A 26,476-nucleotide genomic window follows, 5' to 3' on the forward strand; every position below is an offset into this window, starting at 1 on the left:
GATTTCTAGTTACTTGATTACTATAATTGCATCATTTTGCATGTTTCTATTGTGACGTATTTTTGGAAAGAAATGAATGAAATTACTTTTTGTAATTTCATTGATAGATGACCAAAATATTGGAAAAGTAATTTTGGCTGGCTGAAAAATGACAGTCTTTTTGAATTTTTGTTCTGAATAATACAGATTTTTGACAACGAGAATTTGAATTGATTATCATAGCATACAAACATATAAATAAATACACAGCCTAATTTACAATTATTATACATATAACTGAATAATTTAACACTGGATTGTTGAATTTCAGTCTAGCAGATTTTGATAACTTGTCATTTTTGACTAAAACACTGGGTTTCAAAAACCCATATTTTATGACTTCAAGCATGACAAAATGATATCAATTATGTTAAGTAATTAGAAACCTAAATTATCTATATTTTACACAATTTCTAAGAGCTCAATGTACGAAGGAGTAAAGAGAGGCGAAACCGAGAGACTAAGAAGTATATGTATTTATACATATTTGAACTGAAAATATGGTGATAAGGTGCCTATCATATATTATTGACAAAATTGTCCAAAAAATTAAAATCGTATAACGATATATAAAATTTTTCAAAAATATGAATTAAATTCATATTTTAATGTCCTATATAGGATATTTATATGTGGTGAATTCCTTCAGAATAACCCATATTGTCAGAATTGTTAGAAAATTTTTGAGAATGTGTAATCTTAAAGATTATACAAGTGATTGTTAAATTAGATTAAAATGAATTTATTGATGAAATTGATAAAATTTGGTGCGAATTTAATAATTGGCTTTTGCGAATTGTAATTTTAATTAATGGGCTACCGGAAAAAAATATTGTAAATTATAAACTATAGTTCGGCCGCTCAGAGAATGCGTTTCTGACACATCGCGATTGAACTGACGACGTAACTTTGTAATGGCGTTGCAGTACGATAAAAATATTTTTGCTGGTTGTTTATCGTTTTAACAATTGTTGAGCATTAAAACAACATTATTATATCAATAATAATCAATGAATGTTGTAATTTTGTGCCAAATTGAGTGTCAAATAACTTGGTAAACAATATTTTTCTAAATCTATACTGCGCTATTACAAGGTTATGTCAGCGCTTTATATTTGTAGTGCTGTGCTAAAAATAACAGGCAAGTATCGTAATCTGTTCTGGTTGATGGTTCTTATACAGTTATACTTATAATATAAAATAATACGTTTTGTTTTTCTTTTTAAGAATTTGAAAATAATGGACTATAGGATAACTTTTATGAAATATAAAAATAAAACTATGATCAAACTGAACGCGCGAAAGAAAGTAGCATTTTTATATTTAGGTTGAAAATGGTAACCCCAAATGGCATCATGGGCCGTCATTTTGTGACGCTAAATAGTCATTTGTTGTCGTTTCGTGCGCTAAGACTAAGTGCCCTGCCTCATTAGGACGCCAATGGCGACGTCGCCGGCTACGTATCCAAGCAGTTAGTATTGAAATGTATGGAACCTAACTCACTTGGCGACGGTTTGGTAACGTCGCCAAATTGGAGGCGTGGCCACGAGCTACAGTTCCCTATGTGGCTTCTGGCTACCGTGGCAACTTGGCGACGTGGCCACAGTAGCCACTATAATGTACACGGTAAAGCGCACCTCCCTCACACAGTCGCCAATGTGGTCGCCAGTCAGCTTGCAATTTCTTGAGCGACGACGTAAACAATTGACTGTCGAGACTCCATGGCCACTCGACTTGGCGACATTTGGATGCCAGAAGTAGCCAGACCTGTGCCGCTGGCGACGTCGCCATGGCGTCCCAGTGAGGTAGAGCTCTAAAAACCTGATTTTGGAAGATTTTGACCGAGATATCAGGATTGATTCTGTTATTGATAATACCTAATATACACGTAATATACACGTAGGCGAAGATGATGATGAAGACACCACCTCCTCAAGCGAATCGGAGTCTGATTAACATTCTGTACGCACATTCAATTCAATGTACTTACTTTATTGCATAGAAATACAGATTGTAACTTTGTAACAAAGAATAAATAAAACGATTTTATTATATGAATATTACCTTTTTTTGGTTTCCACTTAAATAACTAAAATATAAATTTTAAATGATTCCGCTAATTTAAAACGAAAATAATCTTAAAATAATGCGGCGGTTTATTTTGGGGGAACGGTAACGAACTCAGTGTTATGTTGTGCCCATCACTAGTCCTGACTAACTGATAGGTGTCAGGAACGCATTCTCTGAACGGCCGAACTATAACGACACTTACAAAAATATTAAAATTATGAAACAAAAACCTATGGTGCTCTACAACTTTCAGTCCCAATTTGAAACATAAGGTGATTTCTACACTACATATACTGCGCTGCGGAGGACGTTAGCGGCAATATAAATAACTAAATATTTATTTCTCATCACCAATTACTTTTATATTGAAATCATAATGTGAAAAACTGGGATCACAAAAGACTAATGAAACATGAACCGCTTTAACGCCTACCGCTGCGGTATGAGATGTTCTGTGTAAATCGCCTTATAAAATGAATAATATAAGTACCCATATCTACAAAAGATCAAGATATTTTGAAAAATCTGTAACCATTTTTGAAAGGACAATAAAAGAAGTCCGGTAGCCTCATACGTAACTAAATTGTAGGCACCTTTAGGTCGAAGCAAACTGAACTGAAAACGATCGCTTTAATGTTCTAGTCTATAACTATATATTATGTATATGTAGTACTTAAGATATTCTTTGTTTTATCTCCCTCTAATCATGTGCTCAAATTGTTTTTGAAAAATCTTCATCGATATTCAGTTTTTTTGCTGATTCTGTCATATATCTCTGCCGTTCTGAAGTTGGTTGCTAATGACTCTACGACTGTCAGTATTTACAGGTACATCAACCTACCTCAATATGTCAAATGTCTTTAATATATTTCAACCTTATCACAATACTGGAAGGTTGAATGTTCGATTGGTAACATTTGAGAGCTTCGGGTAGGTTGACCTGCTGGCGTCTGTAGAAACAAAGCGCATGAGCAAGGCGTTAAATGGCTAACTTCAGTAGGCAAAGTTATGTGACAAGAACTGTATTACTTTTAAGAAATAAATCTTGATGAAATGATCAATAAATAATAAATAAATGATCAATGGAGTCTAACGGCCTAGTTTTATCATCATATGAATTTGTATCAGTTTTTGTCTGTTACGTATTTTCATTCAAGTATACAATAATACAATAACCCCTATAACAGAATAAAAATAAATTGATTATATTATATTATCTGGTACATAAATAACTTGTAAATTATATGAAATTGTCTCTAAAATCTGGCAGATATTTTAAATTAATATCCACAAGTTATAGTATTCTTTAAGATATGTAGTCACCTACGTGTACCTTTATGTGAAATTATGAATTTCCATAATAATATTATATTTATCATATATCATAGTAATAGTAACACTGATTGGAAATAATGTGACGCCACTTAGCTACGTATTCAAAAATGCTTATTTATAAAAGCTAGAAAACTGACAATAAAATACATAGTTAATGGCTATTTTCGGAGTATCTGCGTAAACGATTATTTATTTATTTTCCCTTTAAAATGAAGCAGTAGTTTATTAGGTAACAAAGTGACATACAGACATACATATAAAAGAAGATTAAAAAATATTAAAAAGTATTGTGATATTATTTCCCTTCAGTGTAAAATTATAATTACATTAAATAAATGTCATATCTCAATGTTTATTTACATAGAAATGTTATTTAAAATAAATGTATGTGTGTTGTGTAAATAGCGTGTTTTTTAGCCTCACATTGCCCCAGAGACACAGTTAGGTATAAGCTTTATTCTAACTGTTGTAAGGTTCATTTTTGAAAAGCTCGTGCGAAATTAATTCAGTCTTTATCCAGTTGGTTTATGGATTTTAACAGAATTTTTGGTATAACAGCGTAAGAGTACATTCCTACATATTCAGACGACTTACATAAACGGAATGATGAAATTAATTACAATTGAGGGAATTATGGATACTAAGAGCCCGTAGAACAATCCTACACCATTAGGCCTACACTAATTTTATAGAATTTTCATACAGACCTGTGATAAGTGCACAAACAAATATCTTTTACTCTATACCGATATAGGAAGGTTGCTCAATCATCAATTTTCATACAATCATCATTCCTGCTTCTGCGAATGTAAACAAGTGTTTAAAATTCAAATGTATATTTTCTCATGTCTCATGGAAATAGTACCTAATATTTTTGGTGCTTAAATTTTGCTGTCCGTCCGTCTGTTATAATCTCTTTTTTCTAAGAATAGAGTAGAGGTATACAGTTGAAGCCCATAGTTAATTCTGAAGTCTGCAGACTAATCTACGCAGTCGAAAGATATGGCTGTCAATCTCATTATATTCTCAAAAGGGTTGAAAATCTATAGGATACTTTACCTCGAAATAAAAAATAACATCTGTAGACACTTTGTGGGTAATTCAAGGTACACTTATACTGAGCTGTTAAAATTATGATTAGCTTTATTTTTGTTAATTTATACCTATTTTCTCCTCCCCAGGGTGCAACCCTCCTCAAGCTAGTGGAACGACTCACCTACCACGTGTACTCCGACTTGAACCTGGTTCGTACGTTCCTCACGACGTACCGCTCCTTCTGCTCGCCGGGGGAACTGCTCGAGCTGCTCATCGAGAGGTTCCGGATACCGGAGCCCAGCGAGGTCTATGATACGCCGAGGACTAGTGAGTTGATTCATATATGCTTGAAATTAATAACATTAGCATAATATAAGTTTACTGTAGCTAAAACAGGCAGTTTATATGGAAAAATATTGGCTGTAAAATCTTCGCTTCTCCCAGTCTATCCCGCGTTTCTAATCATTGTGTACATGCTGGAAAGTAGGATAATATGGGATAAATACTATAATGTATCTTTGTTTAGGTGGTATTATTATTAAATTACGTACATTTTTTCCAAGAATGAAAGAAAAGAACCTCAAGATAAGTATAATAACAAACAAAGTAGAAGTTCAAAGACAAAAAATTGAAAATGTATCTAGATTAATATTAGGGCAGACAAACAGTACTTATCTAACGCTGGTTTTCAACTAGATCTAGTCGAGTCCGTGACAAACGGTTTAATTAATGACTGTTTTAAAGTGTTATACAATATGTAAATAAATTAGTTATAAGTATGTGGTATATTTGCGCACGCTAGTCCCAAGGATCAAGACGCCCAAGAAGGACGTCAGTCCCAACTCCTCGCTGCTCGAGATCGATCTAGGTAACGTATACAGTATGCTCTAAAAACCATGTGAGACAAGGTATTATTTGTTTTGTAAATTCAGAACAGTTGCTGTACTGAATTTGAGCAGGCACTATAAACAATCTTGATATAACTTTTTATCTAAACTCAGCTTCAAAATATAATAGGATAAAAAAAAGAATTAATTGAATTTTTTGAAACAGTAGTTTATTTGTTACATATTAAATTTTATGTAAAAAGTAGTACCAAGAATGATTACCTTTAGTTAAGTGCGTACTCAAATGAAGTATAATAATATGATCGTTATAACTTTTTACGGTCATGAACCCTGTAAAATTTTAAACTTACCAGCGTTACTTACTTCTAATGTGTTGTATCAGCTGCTATGAGATGCAGACTCAATACCCCAGGTGTTATATGATTTGTGAACTAGCAATGAAACACACTATTTATATTTACTTATTCCTTTACATCAGGCAACCAAGGCCCATAGAAAATACAATACATAAATAGTTAACATTACAATGTTTACCTTCCCATCCTAGAATTATGATGTATTTCATTAATAATATATTTGACGGCGCCACCGTCGATGTGTCAACCGTTGTTGTGTCAACCGTCGATCTGTCAACGGTGGACCTTATATAAAGCGGCGCGCACGACTCGGGTCATTCGTTCACCGACCGTCGCCGAGTGCACACCTCCCACGTGATCATTTATTTCGTTAATATTATAAATAATTTAACTTTGAATAGCGGAGAGCATAGAGAGCGTGGCGAGCAGCGACGCGGAGAAGCTAAGTAAGAACACGGCACGAGAAGACTGGAAGAGGTATCGGAAAGAGTTCCAGCAGCCGGTCAAGTTTAGGTAAGTTTGAATGTACTACTTGTGTTTATGTATCTGTGGTGTGTAGCTATGGACTTCTTTAAAAGGTAGAATACAGAATTTGATCGTGAAAAGTTTCGGCCTTTTTCTGAAATGCTTGCAAAGTGTCAGACAAAAACATTTTACGCATTCAGTTATAGACTACAGCTTTAAAATTAAAATTCAATTTTATCAGAAGCGACGTGTTCTTCAGTTCAATCCTAATTATATTATGCTCCTAAATAGGGCAAGTACTCCATAGCACTATAAATTTTGTATGCATTCGTATTTAACTTCTCTCCGGCTGAATTTCCCTTGTTAATTGAACGGTCTATTACCGCATTGGCCGTGCATGATTTAGTATGCGAATCTATCTTATAATCAGTCTATGGGGAAGGCTGCTTCGTGTAAAATCCGAGCTAAAAATCCTCTCTAAACTAGTTAATTCCCCCCTTCGTTCCCTGCAGGGTAATCAACGTCCTCCGTCACTGGGTGGACCAGCACTTCTACGACTTCGAGCGCGAGCCGGCGCTGCTGGACAAGCTGCGCGAGTTCCTCGAGTCCGTCGACGGCAAGCCCATGAAGAAGTGGGTCCAGAGTGTGCTCAAGACGCTGCAGAGGAAGGTAGGCATGACGAGGGTTAAGGGAGATAAGGGCATTTCGAGTTAGTTAGTTTAGAGATGGGGTCTTAGGGATCCAAAGGAATGTTTAATAGCCTCAGGCTTCCTAAAATTAGATCCTTCATAACGAAGTGGGTCCAGAGTATTCTCAAAAGCCTGCAGAGGAAGATAGGTTGATTTTGATATGTCTTGAGATGGTTTCATCGTACTTTTCATCCTGATTGTCACGTATGTCTTTTTTTCTTGCAAGTAATATAACTTGAACTATCCCCTTTGCAGAGCCAGCCATCAGACACGGACTCGATAGCATCGGGCGCTGTGGGTCCCCTGGGCCTCGCACCCGTCTCACACGTGTTCGACCGCCTCCCCCCCGCGCCCCTCCGCCACGTCGCCGACCCCGAGCGCTGCGCCTGGCACCCGCTGGCACTGCACCCGCTCGAGCTCGCCCGCCAGCTCACGCTGCTCGAGTTCCATCTCTATAGACAGGTATAGTGTGTTCCCACAGGTCGCCACGTCGCCGACCCCGAGCGCTGCGCCTGGCACCCGCTGGCACTGCACCCGCTCGAGCTCGCCCGCCAGCTCACGCTGCTCGAGTTCCATCTCTATAGACAGGTATAGTGTGTTCCCACAGGTCGCCACGTCGCCGACCCCGAGCGCTGCGCCTGGCACCCGCTGGCACTGCACCCGCTCGAGCTCGCCCGCCAGCTCACGCTGCTCGAGTTCCATCTCTATAGACAGGTATAGTGTGTTCCCACAGGTCGCCACGTCGCCGACCCCGAGCGCTGCGCCTGGCACCCGCTGGCACTGCACCCGCTCGAGCTCGCCCGCCAGCTCACGCTGCTCGAGTTCCATCTCTATAGACAGGTATAGTGTGTTCCCACAGGTCGCCACGTCGCCGACCCCGAGCGCTGCGCCTGGCACCCGCTGGCACTGCACCCGCTCGAGCTCGCCCGCCAGCTCACGCTGCTCGAGTTCCATCTCTATAGACAGGTATAGTGTGTTCCCACAGGTCGCCACGTCGCCGACCCCGAGCGCTGCGCCTGGCACCCGCTGGCACTGCACCCGCTCGAGCTCGCCCGCCAGCTCACGCTGCTCGAGTTCCATCTCTATAGACAGGTATAGTGTGTTCCCACAGGTCGCCACGTCGCCGACCCCGAGCGCTGCGCCTGGCACCCGCTGGCACTGCACCCGCTCGAGCTCGCCCGCCAGCTCACGCTGCTCGAGTTCCATCTCTATAGACAGGTATAGTGTGTTCCCACAGGTCGCCACGTCGCCGACCCCGAGCGCTGCGCCTGGCACCCGCTGGCACTGCACCCGCTCGAGCTCGCCCGCCAGCTCACGCTGCTCGAGTTCCATCTCTATAGACAGGTATAGTGTGTTCCCACAGGTCGCCACGTCGCCGACCCCGAGCGCTGCGCCTGGCACCCGCTGGCACTGCACCCGCTCGAGCTCGCCCGCCAGCTCACGCTGCTCGAGTTCCATCTCTATAGACAGGTATAGTGTGTTCCCACAGGTCGCCACGTCGCCGACCCCGAGCGCTGCGCCTGGCACCCGCTGGCACTGCACCCGCTCGAGCTCGCCCGCCAGCTCACGCTGCTCGAGTTCCATCTCTATAGACAGGTATAGTGTGTTCCCACAGGTCGCCACGTCGCCGACCCCGAGCGCTGCGCCTGGCACCCGCTGGCACTGCACCCGCTCGAGCTCGCCCGCCAGCTCACGCTGCTCGAGTTCCATCTCTATAGACAGGTATAGTGTGTTCCCACAGGTCGCCACGTCGCCGACCCCGAGCGCTGCGCCTGGCACCCGCTGGCACTGCACCCGCTCGAGCTCGCCCGCCAGCTCACGCTGCTCGAGTTCCATCTCTATAGACAGGTATAGTGTGTTCCCACAGGTCGCCACGTCGCCGACCCCGAGCGCTGCGCCTGGCACCCGCTGGCACTGCACCCGCTCGAGCTCGCCCGCCAGCTCACGCTGCTCGAGTTCCATCTCTATAGACAGGTATAGTGTGTTCCCACAGGTCGCCACGTCGCCGACCCCGAGCGCTGCGCCTGGCACCCGCTGGCACTGCACCCGCTCGAGCTCGCCCGCCAGCTCACGCTGCTCGAGTTCCATCTCTATAGACAGGTATAGTGTGTTCCCACAGGTCGCCACGTCGCCGACCCCGAGCGCTGCGCCTGGCACCCGCTGGCACTGCACCCGCTCGAGCTCGCCCGCCAGCTCACGCTGCTCGAGTTCCATCTCTATAGACAGGTATAGTGTGTTCCCACAGGTCGCCACGTCGCCGACCCCGAGCGCTGCGCCTGGCACCCGCTGGCACTGCACCCGCTCGAGCTCGCCCGCCAGCTCACGCTGCTCGAGTTCCATCTCTATAGACAGGTATAGTGTGTTCCCACAGGTCGCCACGTCGCCGACCCCGAGCGCTGCGCCTGGCACCCGCTGGCACTGCACCCGCTCGAGCTCGCCCGCCAGCTCACGCTGCTCGAGTTCCATCTCTATAGACAGGTATAGTGTGTTCCCACAGGTCGCCACGTCGCCGACCCCGAGCGCTGCGCCTGGCACCCGCTGGCACTGCACCCGCTCGAGCTCGCCCGCCAGCTCACGCTGCTCGAGTTCCATCTCTATAGACAGGTATAGTGTGTTCCCACAGGTCGCCACGTCGCCGACCCCGAGCGCTGCGCCTGGCACCCGCTGGCACTGCACCCGCTCGAGCTCGCCCGCCAGCTCACGCTGCTCGAGTTCCATCTCTATAGACAGGTATAGTGTGTTCCCACAGGTCGCCACGTCGCCGACCCCGAGCGCTGCGCCTGGCACCCGCTGGCACTGCACCCGCTCGAGCTCGCCCGCCAGCTCACGCTGCTCGAGTTCCATCTCTATAGACAGGTATAGTGTGTTCCCACAGGTCGCCACGTCGCCGACCCCGAGCGCTGCGCCTGGCACCCGCTGGCACTGCACCCGCTCGAGCTCGCCCGCCAGCTCACGCTGCTCGAGTTCCATCTCTATAGACAGGTATAGTGTGTTCCCACAGGACCCAAAACCCATAGGTTCCAAAATCCACATTACTTCGTCTGAGTGATCGCGGCGCTGGTACATAAAGGGTCATAGAAAGATCATGGATTTAGTCAGAAACAGTCTGACACTCCCGTCCGCTGCACACATAACGGATATCATTTGATATTCTCCCACAAGAGTAAAGCTACAACAAAGTCTGCCTCATTCCGAACTGTGCTAATATTTGACTATTTTGTTCTCCATTCCATTATCAAACGTACTAAAAGTTACCATTAAAATAATAATAATAGGAAAAGTTTACCTACCCATGTTCACCATGTAGAAGCCAGCAGATCAACCTATCCGAATCTGTAAAAATTACCAATCGAACATTAACCTTCCACTGTTGTAATAAGGTTGAAAATCTATTGGAGACATTGGACAGATTGTGATCGGTTGTCTGTACATTTTTGCCAATTTTTCTTCGGACTTTATAACAATTCTATAATAATGTTTTACAGGTAAAACCTTCAGAATTAGTGGGCGCTGTGTGGACCAAGAAAGACAAGGAGAAGACTAGCCCCAATCTACTTAGGATAATTAAACATACCACTAATGTAAGTACTATATAATAACAACCATGTGTTCACACGTTACACACACGCACAAATACACAAACACCTATTGTCACATTAATATTCTATTCTATTCTATTTTTCTTTATGCATTAATATATTTGACGGCGCCACCGTCGATGTGTCAACCGTCGATGTGTCAACGGTGGACCTTATATAAAGCGGCGCGCGTACAACTCGGGTCATTCGTTCACCGACCGTTGCCGAGTGCACACCTCCCACGTGATCATTTCATCATCATCCTCCGAGCCTTTTTCCAATCATGTTGGTGTTGGCTTCCAGTCTAACCGGATTCAGCTGAGTACCAGTGCTTTACAAGAAGCGACTGCCTATCTGACCTCCTCAACCCAGTTACCCGGGCAACCCGATACCCCTTGGTTAGACTGGTATCAGACTTACTGGCTTCTGATTACCCGTAACGACTGCCAAGGATGTTCAATGACAGCCGGGACTTACAGTTCCCACGTGATAATTTATTTCTTTAAAATTAATTGCAGTGACTAATATTGTGTTAATTGGAATAAACCAAGTGATTGTGTGAGAACCCCTTTGTTTTATTTAACGATGTCGGATCCTGACGCCGACATATTCATACACTTGAATTAATTTAATGTTTTTAAGTCAAGGACAGTTATCTCTTGTTTACCTGTTGTGAAACATTATTGTTGCGAAAGAGCGCTGAGATATTGTAATCTGTTTGTAGATCGATCAGAGTTTACCTACGTATCACAAAGTCAAAATCTTCGTTGATATCGGTTGGCGGGTATTCTCAAAAATACGTGTCTAGTTCTTGCAAATCTTAAAGACAGAACATTTTTGTTAAACGTCATTCATTTTGAATTTTCGAACTTGAATATTGATTTTTAGTGCTCAATTCTGCGATGTTACTATACACTTCTTGTGTATTTTCTTTTCTCATAATTCATCATCATTGTATTAATTATTCCATTACTTGTATTTATTATATTTTGTGATGATATTTCAACGATAGTGACAGCTTAACACTAGTATAAGACACGTTCTGTGCGTTTGCCGGCCTTCGAAGCAATGGTTACATGAAAGGGAGAAACGCATCGTAACAACTTAGGTTGTAGTTTCTTGCGTTGCGAGTTCGCATCGCACCTACTTTCCGTTTTGTGTACAAACCCTAACGGTGTCTTAGTACAGTTGCAGTGCTGTTGTAGTGTGTAGCAGACCTTACTCCCGATCTATCTATATACATGTACTTAGTCCTAAGCTTAGGTTAATCAATGCAGTATAATATACGCCTTAGACATAGCAACACGTCTCTATCATTTCATCATCAATAACTCCCCACATTGCACTGTTAAAGATGTTCAAGTTTGCAATACATTTACATGTTGTATATATTGTACTTCAGTTCACCCGGTGGATGGAGAAGTGGATAGTAGAGAGTGAGAACCTGGAAGAGCGCGTGGGCGTGGTGTGCCGCCTGCTGGACGTGTGCGTAGCGCTGCGACACCTCAACAACTTCAACGGCGTCCTCGCCGTCGTGGCGGCCTGCGGCTCGGCCTCCGTGCACCGCCTGCGGGCCACCTTCCAGGTACCAGGAGTTACACATACACCTCATGTACAGATAACAGCACATCAACCGAACGACGTCCACTGCTGAACATAGGCCTCCCCCTTAGATCTCCACAGATACCTGTTGGAGGCGACCTGCATCCAGCGTCGACGGCGACCGACATAAGGTCGTGTGTCCACCTTGTTGGTGGACGTCCTATGTACACACCGTATGTACAGATATTAACACATCATCGTGTCAGCTGAAAGACGTCCACTTGACGTCGACTGCTACCTCCTCGAAGGATCGCCACTATATTTGATGTCCAGCAACCCGCAAACAGACAACAACACATCAAGCTACTCCAAACTGGAATATTTTCTCAAGCATCATTGAACTTCCTAGCGTTTGTACTGATTTGGCTATGTGACATTCAGCTTATTTTTGACAAGTATCCTTGAATGTTCTGCCGATTTTTTTAGCTTCCAATAACCTATCTATACTTACGGAAGGAAACTTGTTGATGAAAGACTTTAAAAATATTTTACACTAGCAAGTTCTAGAAAAAAAGTCAATCTATTAATATTTAACGTCCTGTATCCTCAGATGGTCCCAATCCGTCTGATCCGAGCTCTGGAAGAGTTCCGCGAGCTGAACTCGGACCACTTCCGTCGCTACCAGGAGCGACTGCGCAGCATCAACCCGCCCTGCGTGCCCTTCTTCGGCATGTACCTCACCAACATCCTGCACATCGAGGAGGGGAACCTCGGTCAGTATGCAGCACCAGGGTCGAGGGGACCAGCAGACAACTGGCTGGCAACAGTTGATGTCCTACGGCGGCTGTTCTGAAGACCAGCCAGCTGCGCAGGACATACTATAGTGCACGCACATTTGCTTGGACACAGGTGCACTCACTATCCCTTCACTCTCATAGCGCGATGGGACAACATTAACGTGCTCTCCGATGCATGGGTGTTTCAATCAACAACTTCTACAAATGAGGCAGTTCAGTATACTGCAGCCAAACGCCATGTCACCACCCAGAAATGTGTCTATCCGAGTGTTGGAGGAGCTGCACTCGGACCACTTCCGACCAGGAGCGACTACCTATCTGACCTCCACAACCCAGTTACCCGAGCAACTCCTTGGAAAAACTGGCTGTCAGACTTACTTGCTTCTGAGGGTAGTAACTGACAAAGATGTTCAAATAACAGCCGGGATGACTGTTTATCGTGTCTTTCGAAACACGTTCATTATTACAAGATGGTTAGCCATCCACTGGCTGACCACCCCAAACGTTGCTTAACCTTACGATCTCTAGTAGACTGAAGAGATCCATCCTCGCGGCTTTGACTAGCTCTTCAGTCTACTAAGTTATTATATTTCTTGATCGGAGATCATCAAATAACTTCTCGCTGTGGGTACAATGCTCCCCAACAAACAAAAAATCCTCTCATAGTGGCTAAAAATGCCAAAAATAAATTTCTTATAAAAGCCGTATTAACGCTAATAAGGGTGCGTTTGGGCACAAATTACAAGAACAATAACCTCAAACCCCCCTTATATTTGCTTTATTGTCAGCTTCTTTTTCTTATATGTACTTTATTATAGCAAGCGATAAGGGAGTCAAACTAATAAAAGCAAAAGGATTTGCTCTTAAAAAGCCAACCAACCTTATACATGTTTTATAATGGCGAGCAACAAGGGAGTAAAACTTATAGCGGCAAGACAAATTCTATTTTAAAGCTATTCGCCTTAAAATCAGTGTTTGAGATTCTGCAACAAGTGTTTTGTTGAGTGATTTTTCACAGTTTGGCAGCGTCAACGAGTATTTTAAAGAAAACAAGAACCATGATTAATTTCATTTATTTTTTTTAGTGTACCTGAATCCGAGAGTATATTGAGCTTGTTTATTGAGAAAACTGTGTGGGAATTCAAACGTATGATAAAATGTGGTACAAAAAGTGTAATTATATTAACGCGCCCTTGAATTGGAGTAGTTTTTACGTAAAAATGGGAATAATTATTAAGGCATATTTTTTATAACGCTTTTACAAGGGTAATATCATTCTCACAACGTCTATTAGAAATCTATAAGATTATAAGCTCTGTAATGGCAACATTTATTCCATCTGCTGTCGCCATTTTATCTACCGTTAGGGTTCCTTTCATCATTCCGTAGCTGTATTAATATTAGCTATATTACATTTTAGGTATTATCACAATGGTTGTATTTACGGAGAAGATCTCACTGTCCAAAACAAGAGATGGCCATGGAATTTGACTCATTTTATCGTACGAAGAAAATGTTTTCATTGCAAATATCAGACTTTGACCAACATACCTTCACACTTTGTGATTGGTCGTGAAAAAATAGAAGTTTTGCTACTATTCACCTTCTTGTTTTGTCAAAATTGTAAAGAGTATTTGATTTATGATCTTTATTGAAGATGAATGTCAATATTGTAGGTAATCCATAATTTTATTACACATTTCTCAGTAGTAATAAAAAAATTCAATACCTAGCAATGGAAAGTAATTATTACTAGGTAAGTGTAAATAAAAAGATATTTTAATAAATAGATTGTAATAGGTATTTTTAATAGATCACTCAAAGCCATTGTGAAATATTATTTTTTACTGCCCAGTTTTTGACATCACCACCGATATCCATCTTATTCAACTCAAATTTAGTTGAAAATTTATGTCTTCTTCACTACCACTACCGTTATATTCTTCTTGACTGATTTCCTGTACTTCATTGTCATCTTCCATAAAATCATTGACGGAACCCTCAAGTGATTTGTTGGTATCGGGTTGTCATTTTGTAGTATTATACTCGTAGCAGTAGAAGTGGTGTAAGAATATTTTAATATGACCATCTAGAGAATAATACCTTTTTAATGACTATGTAAGTGATTATGGATTGCCTTCATTCTTGTAAAGACCATATAAAATGCAGAATATTGTTTGTTGGGTAAACATCTTATGAAATGCTCCTATGAGTGTAAAAGTATCATAGTTAGCTTATGCATTACTATTATAAGAACAGTTAGCCAAATGAAAAGCTTTTATAAGGTTTTGAATATTATAAGGCTTAAAAGCATTGTAATTGCGCTTATGAGAATAACACATTTTCAATCCTTATTATAATCATGTAATTTGGCCTTGTTATGGTTAACCCAACCAAATTATAAGAGTAAAGGTAATATTAGCCAAATCTTCTTATATTGTGCCATAATAAGGAACATTGACATAATGAAAGCGATTTTAAAGCAACTATAAGAAATTAGACCTTAAACATACAATTTTATAAGAGTAGCTTGTTTGTTGGGTCGGGAGTGTCAGACTCTTACTGACTAAACCCCACCATGTTCCTTCTTAAGCCCGCCATGTACCAGCGCCGCGGTAACTCGCGCGAACGATCCCGCAGATCAAGATTACTAAAGAATCTATCAGACAGGGAGCGGTCAGTTTTGCATTCTTTGTGTTATATTACGTTACATACATAGATGTACTCATACAGGAGGCATTCTGACCGCGTCGGTCCAGTAGAAGTAGTAGTAGTAGAGCTCGAACGCAGAACGCTCGACCGCCTCACCGTTCTCTATCTGACAGATCTCTAAGACATTTAGTTACAATATGAATGTATATATTGCAGATTACCTCCCGGACTCGGAGCTGATCAACTTCTCTAAGCGGCGCAAGGTGGCGGAGATCACGGGCGAGATACAGCAGTACCAGAACCAGCCCTACTGCCTCACGCTAGAGCCCAAGACTAGGGTATGTATATACTATATAATTATATACTTATACTTACTTTACTTATATTATACTTCAAATAAAAAATGGACCATAATTCACTAACGGTGAACTTTCATCTTATAAAACGCGTTGCAGAAATATTTTAAAAAATGTAATGTGTTTTTTTATTTCATGGTAAATCAAAAATATATAGGATGGTATAAAAATATTGTTAATTGACTCTTTACAAGGGGACACTTTGAATCTCGATATCTCACGATTTACAACTTGGTCTTCTTAGATTGTTTTTTGATTAAACTTACCATTTTCGAAAAAAAAAAAGCAAACGACGTTTTGAACATACAACACGTTTGACCCTGGATAATTTTTAAAAGACACAGTGGATCTATGGGGAATTTTAGAACTTTATTTGTAAACCCAAACTTTCCACCAATGTTTTGCTTTCCGGGAATTATTGTTACACTATATTGATGTTTCAATTGACCGGACTATTATTTATCGGCAATATCGGTAGCGACAGTTCCGGAACGCCAGCGCCATCTAGTTGCGCTGGATGGAGTTAGTGTCGGAATGCACCGGAACAAGGTTGCATGGTGGGGCGAGGCAGTTTGGCTGTCACTTCTTGTTTGGCAATCGGCCGGTGCGGACGACACTAAAAACTATCACGTGTTCCTGTACTGTGTAAACCTAGCTACACTAATTTTAAATTAAATCAGACTATAAAATAACGATTGTGAGAGTAAAACCGTTTTTAATTCTGTGCTAACATTGATTGCCCACGAGAGCCCACGATGAGCGATACTGAACAACCCCCGCCGTCATATTTTTATAGTTGTATATTCCGCTACCAGTCGTGTGTATCTTAATTCTATTTACAATGTAACAGCCTATAAATAATGTCTATATGTATATATTGCAGGCGTTCCTGGAGTCCTTGGACCCGTTCCCGGGCAAGGACGACAACGAGATCACGAACTACCTGTACGCGAAGAGTCTCGAGATCGAGCCGCGCCTCGCCAAGCAGATGCCCAAGTTTGTCAGTATATACACAACTGTTTTATATACATAATAGTTTTATTCAGTGTGACAAACTTTGTCAGGTTATAGTTTTATAGGGACGTAATATTTATGTTTTTATTTTGTTGTGTGTTAGTATTAAAAAAAGAGTTATAAAATGTGTCATTTTGAATAGATTTTTGCGTCGTGGCGCAATGGATTGTATTGTTGAAAAATGTATAAGAGTAATGTTGCGTTGTATGCTAGTATGTGTGGTCTGCATTGGGGAGGGGGTATTTGTCGTGTTGTTAGCTGAACTACGATAAATTATATTTAGTTTGCAAATAGATAGAACATAACACGTCAAATTTTCATCAAAAGTGAGATGATATTTCTATTTCATTACTTTAAGAAGAAATACTGGAATAAACCCAAGGGTGGGATGTCACCACTTGAACAGTGATATACTTCATTTGCAAACACATCACCACATCCGACGTCTTTTTTTAATATTGTGTCCATATAATATAGTAATGTATATTGTTTATCTCTCTCCTTAGCCGCGTCGCTACCCGGAGCTGTCGCTGAAGCAGGTGAAGGTGTCGCGACGAGCGCACGCGCACGACAACAACTCGCACTGCGACGATACTGCCAGTTAGTACCTATACTATATACCTACTTGCCTACTTATACATTGCTAACTATCATTTAGTTCAATTATGCGTAGTTTTAATAATAAAAACACAATTACCCTCCTTTGCGGCGTGTAATCGATGAAATTGAAATTAGGCATAATTTTCAGGTTGTGTAGAGTGAGAGTGGTGTGTGTCCGCGCCGCACGTCAGTGCGAGATCACTCACGCCGCGCTCACGGAGAGCAGAGCGCTGTATTTGTTCTTTAAACCAGAAATATTTCGCGCCTTCTTAATCGCTACACGCGTTTTTTTGGATTAACTTTCAAATGTGTTCTCGAACTAGAAATTCATAAATGCATACATATTACCACTTACCGAGTACCTAAGACATTAAGCAAATTTTACTCGAAATTAAACTGTGTAATTTTTGTTCAGGTATGACGTCACAGATATCTCCGACGAGCATCAGTCAGTGGGACGGCGGCTCCATACAGTCATTGCCTTTAGACTTAAGTAAGTATTACATTATCATCATTCACCATTTCAATCCCTACTTCCCTACTGATATTATAAATGCAACCTGGGTAACTGAGCAAACTGGTTGTCAGATTTAATGCCTTCTGACTACCCGTAACAACTGTCAAAGATGTTCAAATGACAACCGAAACCGTTCATCGTGTCTTTTGAAACACGAAAGAACTGGTCATGACCAGACGGTCACCTTATTCACGGACCGACTACGCCAAGAATTGTTTAACCTTAAGGTTAAAAAGCGCTTGTCTACGAGCTGTACATGTTTATCATGTGCTAGTCGTTTTCCCGCGGTTTTACCCGCGTCCCGTGGTAACTACTGCCCGTACCGGGATAAAATATAGCCTACTAGCTGGTGCCCGCGACTTCGTCTGCGCAGGTTTAGTATTTCGAACAATATGTTTACAAATTGTAGCCTATGTGTTATTCTGATGTATAAGCTATATTATTGTAAAGTTTCATTAAAATCCATTCAGTAGTTTTTGCGTGAAAGAGTAACAAACATCCATACATCCATACATACAAACTTTCGCGTTTATAATATTAGTAGGATGTTACTCGTGGATAATGTACCTAACTTTCGAATGGTGAAAGAATTTTTAAAACGGTCCAGTCGTTTTTGAGCCTATTCATTGCAATCAAACAAACAAAGTTTTCTTCTTTATAATATTCGTATAGATGAAGAGTAAATATGGTTGGTTGTCTGTATGTGACCGATCGAGATTGCGTTTAGCGATAAGACCGCCCATTGTGTCATCTACTTTAAAATCTTTAGGTTAGTTTTCTGTTGTTGTATTTTAATTGGTGTACATAATAAAGAGTATCTATCTATGCTTAGTGTCGAGCAGCAAGCAGGAGCTGACGAGCCCGCGGCTGGAGCGCAGCTCGCTGTCGCAGCTCAGCCAGCTCAGCCTCTTCGACAAGGGACTCGCGCTCTTCGACAAGAACAAGCCGCAGACTAACCACAAGTGAGATAAACTTTACGAAAATATTAATAAAACGAGGTCTAAAGCCCCTCACCCACGGCGACTTTTTGTAGCGATACGGACGCGAATCTGTCGTTAGCTGTGTACCTTTGCCCATGGGACCAGATTCAGCCGCGATGGACATCATGTTACAACTAGGGCATGCAATTTCGGTAAAACGAAAATTACCGGTAAAAATTCGGTAATAAAAATATTTTTACCGGTAAACCGGTAAAACGGTAATTTTTGTAATTTTTTTTAAATGTGATATTATAACAATAAGATTGGGTAGTCTTAAAGCAAAAACTAAATAAATATGCAAAGTATAAGGTGGTAAACGGTTTTTGTGACGTGGGCCGTAACAAAAAACATGTTAGTACCATCCGTACGCGATGTCGCCGACAAAATGCAAGAGAATCGGCTGCGATGGTACGGACATGTAAAAAGGAGTGACACCTGAGGACATCGGCAGTGTGAATGTGATACTCAATCTCAATATACTCGGTCAAAGGCGCAAAGGCAGGCCGAAACCGTGGTGGTTGAGTGTCGTAATGAATGACATGAAAATCTGCGAACTCGAAGAGGAAGATGTCTATTCAGGAGGATAGAGCGAAGTGGAAGAAGGAAGATACGGAAAGCCGACCCCGTCACAAGACGGGATAAACGCTAAGAATTACCGTAAAAATATATATTTTTCATTGAAGGGAAAGCCCTTTTTTATGGTAAATCATCAAATGACAGACTCTTTCTGTCTAAAACCCATGTTTTTAGTAGGCGTTTTATGGACCAGGGTAGCGGTAACTCTTTCGAACAATTTCGCGGCCCCGGCAGGCCTTGGCCCGTGCTGGGCCCCACTGGGTTTGCTGACTTCTCCCTGAGGAGCCCGCGGAACAACGCGCGCCGCTGACACGGGTCTGTTGTCTATGCAGACGGTGGAACGATGAGCCACCCGAACTCACCGCCCACAGACCGACGCCTACGGTGGCCGGAAGTTGTCTCTCAACCCTTGGCGCCCGTGGTGTCTTCCTGGTCCACTACAGCGACTGGGATGAGAGGTGCTACTCGCAGTCGCTCCGCCGTCTCCTTCTCGAGCATGACTGCTTCGCAGAAGGAGGTGACGGCTTCCCATTCCCTCTAGCTCCGGACCATGGCTTGAACCAGGGAAGGACGCGAAAGGTCGCAGCTGCCTATTGCCTCGACGACAACACGGCGGTACCCTTCCCAGGCAGTGCACACCTGGACTGTGTGGTCCACCGTGTCCTCAGAGCTGTCCGCATGGTGGTGAAGTAAAAGCCCTTGCTTGCTCAGTAAGGTCATAGAGTAGGTAAAATAAGCATTAGCTACATTTGTACCTAGTACGAGCTGACAGCTATGAGGAAAAACAGAATAACCGAATGAATACAATTTGTTTAGATTTTATAAATTAAGATGAGAAAGAAGATTTGTATCTAACCTAGAGATAGTTAAGGACACACAAGTTTACTTTCCTAAAAAACAGCAACTTGAACACTCTTACAATACGTAATGTATGCAACATTACATTATATTCAGGCTACATAACAAAGATTTGACGTTAAATGAACAATTGCTATATATTATCAGAAAAACGTAAAAACCGGTAAATTACCGGTTTCATATTATTTTTACCGGTAATTTAAAACTCGCAAAAATGGGCGATTTACCGGTAAAAACGAAACCGGTTAACCGGTATTGCATGCCCTAGTTACAACATTCAAAATTCAAAAAACTCCCTCAACATCAAAGTCATAAAAATAGGTAAAAAATAAATTCCTTGTCCCCTCTACTTCTCTCTCTTGGCGCATCCACACATGCCGCCGGGTTTCAGACCGCCTTGCCGCTGAATGCAGGCCGCCGGCTTTACCGGCGGTTGCCGGCGGTAAAGCAACAACAATACCACTCCGTATCGAAGCCGCAAGCAAACTGCCGCCGGCTGAGATGCGGCAAACGCCGGCGTGTGGGTGCGCCATCTGATGTTGTCCGACGCGGTCGCGCTTTTTAGCGATGCAGTAGCGCGTTGTAAATGCGACTAACAAGCGTTAGATAAGATGCAGTCGCTACTAAAAGTCGACATGAGTGAGGGGCCTAAAATAAGTATTCAATCAAAGTCTACTACTGTCAGACTCCATATTCGATGATGAAAGATGCATTTTGAGGACCGATAGGGTCAGTATGGTGGATATCCTCTCTATATAGGACATGTGAAATAGCTACAATTTTTATCTTAAAATCTATATTAAAAAAAAAAACAAGTATTATGTGTTTGTAAGAAATTGTTATATGTTTGTGTTCTAGGAGCAGCACTCGCGACGAGCCGCCGTCGCCGCGGGACCGACACTCGCCGCGACACGACCGGTCAGTATTACATACACTTGCACATAAATCTGATGATCTCATGCATGCGCACATTAGGCGAGCGCGATCCTCGACGTTTTGTCTGACGTGTAGTCAACGAAGAAGAAGTAATTGTAAAAAAAATCATGCTAACCTAGTGAGTAAAGAAACAACGTTACACTGCAGATACTAACTATCATAGAACATCTTTGGTAGTCGTTACAGGTAGTCAGAAGCTAGAAAGTCTGCCAACTAGTCACACCAAGAGGTTGCCTAGGTAACTTGAATTGAGGAGGTCAGATAGGCAGTCGTTCCATGTAAAACTCTAGTACTCATCTGCACCCGGTTAGACTGGAAGCCGACCCCAACATAGTTGGGAAAAGCCTCGGGAGATGTTATGGTGTCGTTCACGTACTTAGCGCATCGCGTCTTGCATGCGCTTTGTAACGACCGCTGACTTTAGTCCTAGGGCATTGCAATAGAGACGATACACGGCATTAATAAAAGTCGATAGTTCTCAGAGTGCAGTCTTATGAGACTGCGTACTATTTAACCAAAGCGATGGTCGCTTTTATACTTTCTGTTATTCCTTGATTCCCAACAATGTATTCTATATTCTCTTACAGACAAACATCAACATGCTCCAACAAGCCGGCGCTGTCTCCGCGCAACGCCATCGTGGACGCCGAGCTGTTCTACTCCAGGACCCTTGACCCCAGGCTCACGCCCAGGAGACAGGAACAGGTATACTCACACTCAAAATGTATATCAAATAGGTTAACAAGAGTTCTTTCGACTGTTCTAGCCTCCTGACCTTAGGCTTAGGACCTGAGACTCACGCCCAGGAGACAGGAATAGGTATATTCAAATTCAAATCCATTTATTTTAGGTTCCCCCATATAAAATTACAAAGCACGAAATACGAAACACAGAAACAAAATATGATAAATACAAGTAATTGAATAATAAATACAATGTCAAATTAAATTAAATTTTGAAAAATAATAAAGTAATAAATAAATTAACATAATAAGACAAAGTCGCTAACACGCTACAACTAAATGCCTACTGCAACACTTTCTAATATAAGGACAGTCCAATCGTCCTGCAATCATTGCCAGGACAGTATTGGAGCTTGCCCGCACCCTGCGCACCGCGGACGCGCACCGCTTGCGCATGGCGCTGTGAGAACAGTCGGTGCGCGCTTCCGCAAACATGCCCGAGGCACTGCAGTAGCGGGGCAGCCCCAACACCGCTCTGAATGCGTTGTTGTACTGGACGCGGAGGGCATTGTAACTCGCCTGCGTGTAGCTCGCCCACAGGCTGCACGTGTATAAAGATGTGCAATATGCTCACACTATGTATAGTGACACTCAAAAATATATGTATCAAGTGGACTTACAAGAGCTCTTTCAAAATGTCAAGCTAGTTACACGGTTTCAAAGTGGGTCTCATGGAGAAAAACTGACAAGAAACTCCGTAGACACTATTTTCAAAATATACCTAAGTGTTGCAAATTTTGTAGGTACAAAACTGTTAAAATATGTGTTACTCCTCTGTTACGTTAATCTCATTTGAATGATATTATATATGCGCGGGTTTGCAATGTTTAGAGCTAAGATTATTTGCTGTATTTTTTAAATACTTTTTTAACACTTTGTACAGGTATGTGCGTATTATATTATGTCCGTACTGTCCCTATGTAACTACCTACTTGTTCATCTCTAATTTATCTAGGTTTAAATAATAATGTATTGTATATGATACAGGAACTAGTACCTCCCCTCCTGCCGCGCGGCGAGCCGGAGCGTCCTCCAGCACCGCCGCGACGACCCGCCTCACCTGACCACTTTGGTGAGTTATATTACAAGGCTTAGGAACATGTATACAAAGGGAACAAAATACTTTAAAAAATATAAGAACTGGGAGACTTGGGAAAAGGGTAGGATAGATAATGATGATTGGAGAAGAGGAGTTTGAAGGGTGAAACATGGTTTATTACGACTTCTTGTAAATCTGAACTTGAATTACTTACAAATTTGACATTCAACTTTTTTACTTTTGGTTTTGCTGGAAACCGTGATAACTCCCCTCCACTCTTTCCGACTTCCCAACCTCTCATCGCCTTTAAATTATTTTTCTAATATTTTTGTACTAACTACCTTTCTATTGCAATTTAAAGTTGTCTGTTATTTATGCAAGCTTTTCCTATTTAATTTTAATATCATAATAAATGTCAGGTGTATTGAGATTTTAATAAATTATTAGGGTCGATGAACTTATTGGCAGCCTAGTCGTAGCAGGTTAGGTTTCAGCAGGATTGACATAGTAAGATATATTTATTAACATAGTGATATCTGTACAGGTGCGTCATCGTCTACGAGCGAAGTGCCGCCGGAGCCGCCCGACCGTCCGCTGCCCAGCCCCAAGCATCACGACCTGTTCAGGTAACACTCATTTACATCATATCCTCGACCCACTCCGGCTTCGCACGGGATAACCCACAGTATTTCCCCACTATTTAATGATGTTATTACAGTACATATAAACCTTCCTCTTTAATCACTCTATCTGTATAAAAAACCGCATAAAAATCGGTAGCGCAGTTTTGAAGATCAAACAACAAGACAACGGGACAGAAAAAGCGACTTTGTTTTATACTATGTATCTATAACAATAGCAATGCAATACCAATATCCATAAGCGTAAATAGCTCTTATTGTAAGATCCCCTGGCTAAGTCAAAGCCGGAAGGATCGATCGATTATAAGGTTCAACAATTCTTTCGTTCAATAACGACTTCTTCCGTGTTTCGGAAGGCACGTTAACTATAGTTCTCGGCTGTCATTTGAAAATCTTCAGCAGCCGTTAGGGGATAGTCCGAAGCCAGTAAGTCTGAAAACCAGTCTTAACAAGTTACGAGACTGGCGGCCGACCCCAACATATGTAGCTTGGGAAAATTCTAGACAAATATCTGCCGATCACAATAAAAATAATTGATCGAACAATTTTTCCACCAAAATCATTATCACATACAAACCGATTTCCAATTGGTGTGACCTTCCAAAAATACTGTAGTACAGATATGCCGCCACATTGCTCGGTGTTCCGTTACACGCGCAGTAAACTATATACTATGCTGTAGTTTATGTTATGTAATGCGATACTGTAGTGCAGGCGTTAATAACTGTTGTGCTAGAATTATTCTAGAATAATAAACTCAAACTCAAAATCGTTTATTCAAATTAGGCTGATAAATCAGCACTTTTCGAACGTCAAAAACAAAAGACAGTCCCCAAAACGCCCGCCCTTCACCACTTCCTATGTGTTATTGCTGGGAAGAAGGAAGTGGCGCAACAAACTCCCCAGCAACACATGTCTGTCTGTAAGGTTTGAAGAACCAGAATGTATACAAAACAAGTCAAATAAAAATATCATTATCACATGATAAAAAAAATATTGTGATTGGTTTTGGTTTAAAATGGTGTGGGTTTAGGTGTTTGTCCTACCACTTGTCTCTCTCTCTCTCTTGGTTCAAAATGGGTGCTGTTTGTGAAAATATATAGAGAAGTGAATAGCGATAAAGTGCTGGTTTATGAGATATAGCCCTCCTTATAACAAACAACTTTTGATATTTTGACATTAATATTATTAGAGCGAAGATAAGGCATATGATTAAAAAAATTGTAACGGATAAACTCAAAAACTATTGAACCGATTAAAAAAAATATTTCACTGTTGGAAAGCCACACACACCCACCACAGTACAGGCAGTAGTTCCCACGGGAAGCGGGTGAAACCGCGGGAAAACGGCTAGTCGGTAATGATAATTATGGTTTATACATCGGAGTAACATATACGCAGGTTTTCGAATGGATATAAAATATTTCAGTTCATTGATTTAGACTTCTGAAACAGACAGATTTTAAAATGTTGAGCGCCTGTTTACTACACTATAGATAACATAAATACAATGATAGTGTGTCTATTGGAGCGTCTGTCTGTTTACTTGTGTCCTTCGCGCGGTGCGGTGAGCGAGTGCACGTGCGAGCGATCTCTATATATACAGGTGTGTTTAAATTATTATATTGCATCGATAAATTAATAATATTACTAGTGGGAAAGTCGCATTCAGAAGATTCTAGATAAAGAAGTTCAGAAAACAAGTAGTGGTTTTATCAAGGAAGTAGTCTATCATTTATTTTCTCATCAGACCAATGATAAGAAACTTGTGAAAAGTCGATTGATTTAGCATATCTTTCTTGTTAACTGAAAGGAAATTGCAATTTATATCTTTCGTCCAGCCTGTAAGAATTGAATTTGACACGTGAACGTTACCATCAAAATTAAGTTATGATTTTTTTTTACCATATATGTATTCCCGTAATGTTGCACCCGCGCTCTCCATATACAATTTAGGTCCTTTAATCAGCAACACAATTGCGTCGAGTATAACATGTCATGTTGCAGAATGCCGGCGGTATCTCCGAAGCGGTCCCCCGCGCCGCAGCCGCCCGCCAGTCCACGACTGCATGCAGACAGGTACAACTACATATTTACTTTTAAAATATTACAACAAGCATATAAAAAGATTTATAGGCGGAATTGTGAGAAAAAGTTATTTGTGTTTGTTCAATTTGGGTATTAGAATTGTTTTAATCTTTAACAATTAGCTGTGTAACCCAGGTTTAATTCGAATTTAACCATACCATTTAAAGTTCCTTTGCGTAGTTTTAGTAATTCATAATAACCCGTTTTTTGAAAAACATTATTTTAAATGTTGTAATATTTTTAACAGTTAAAATGAATTGGTGGTTAATTTTGAAATTTCTATCATCCATTTTTGTTTTTTTCGAACAGAAACTTGTAAATCCGTCAATCAGACACATTACATAATATCACAAGTTTTCTGGCTATATTTGACCTGACTAACATTATTTGTTACAGAGGCGTGGCGTTCAAGTTTGAGTGGCGAGGGGCGCCGTCCCCCTCCCCGCCCGCGCCGCCCACACCTCTACACCGTGAGTACATAACACTACATACATACTAAATGTTAATATCCTCACAGTAAAGCAGGAAGAATGGTTCAAATATTGTGTCCATTTCGACCGCGCGGCCACCTCATAATTTTTGATGAAACTTTGCCAGGAATTAGTAGTAATTTGTTACTTTTCACTCCTCTTTTCCTGAATTTGTTACAAAAAAAACCAAGCCGCTATGACAAAGAACAGTTGGCCGCTAGAACCGCCACTTGCCGTAGTCATCGCCCGTGA

The 26,476-nt window shown here is 41.5% G+C and overlaps 1 protein-coding gene across 1 annotated transcript in view; it reads left to right on the top strand.

The window, feature by feature from the left end:
- Trna:q:34e (Son of sevenless) overlaps positions 1-26,476 on the top strand; it is a 51,983-nt gene that overhangs the window by 21,916 nt on the left and 3,591 nt on the right. The window contains exons 17-34 of the mRNA XM_064042513.1: positions 4,626-4,806; positions 6,085-6,196; positions 6,661-6,817; positions 7,093-7,299; positions 10,323-10,418; positions 11,818-12,000; positions 12,568-12,730; positions 15,623-15,744; positions 16,646-16,762; positions 17,283-17,376; positions 17,792-17,869; positions 18,726-18,855; positions 21,166-21,225; positions 21,831-21,948; positions 22,974-23,058; positions 23,570-23,651; positions 25,674-25,745; positions 26,151-26,224. Of these exons, the coding sequence (XP_063898583.1) occupies positions 4,626-4,806; positions 6,085-6,196; positions 6,661-6,817; positions 7,093-7,299; positions 10,323-10,418; positions 11,818-12,000; positions 12,568-12,730; positions 15,623-15,744; positions 16,646-16,762; positions 17,283-17,376; positions 17,792-17,869; positions 18,726-18,855; positions 21,166-21,225; positions 21,831-21,948; positions 22,974-23,058; positions 23,570-23,651; positions 25,674-25,745; positions 26,151-26,224 (2,131 nt within the window). The remainder of the gene's footprint in view (positions 1-4,625; positions 4,807-6,084; positions 6,197-6,660; positions 6,818-7,092; positions 7,300-10,322; positions 10,419-11,817; positions 12,001-12,567; positions 12,731-15,622; positions 15,745-16,645; positions 16,763-17,282; positions 17,377-17,791; positions 17,870-18,725; positions 18,856-21,165; positions 21,226-21,830; positions 21,949-22,973; positions 23,059-23,569; positions 23,652-25,673; positions 25,746-26,150; positions 26,225-26,476) is intronic.

This window comes from Helicoverpa armigera, chromosome 29 (assembly GCF_030705265.1).
Source record: "Helicoverpa armigera isolate CAAS_96S chromosome 29, ASM3070526v1, whole genome shotgun sequence".
Taxonomy (NCBI): Eukaryota; Metazoa; Arthropoda; class Insecta; order Lepidoptera; family Noctuidae; genus Helicoverpa; species Helicoverpa armigera.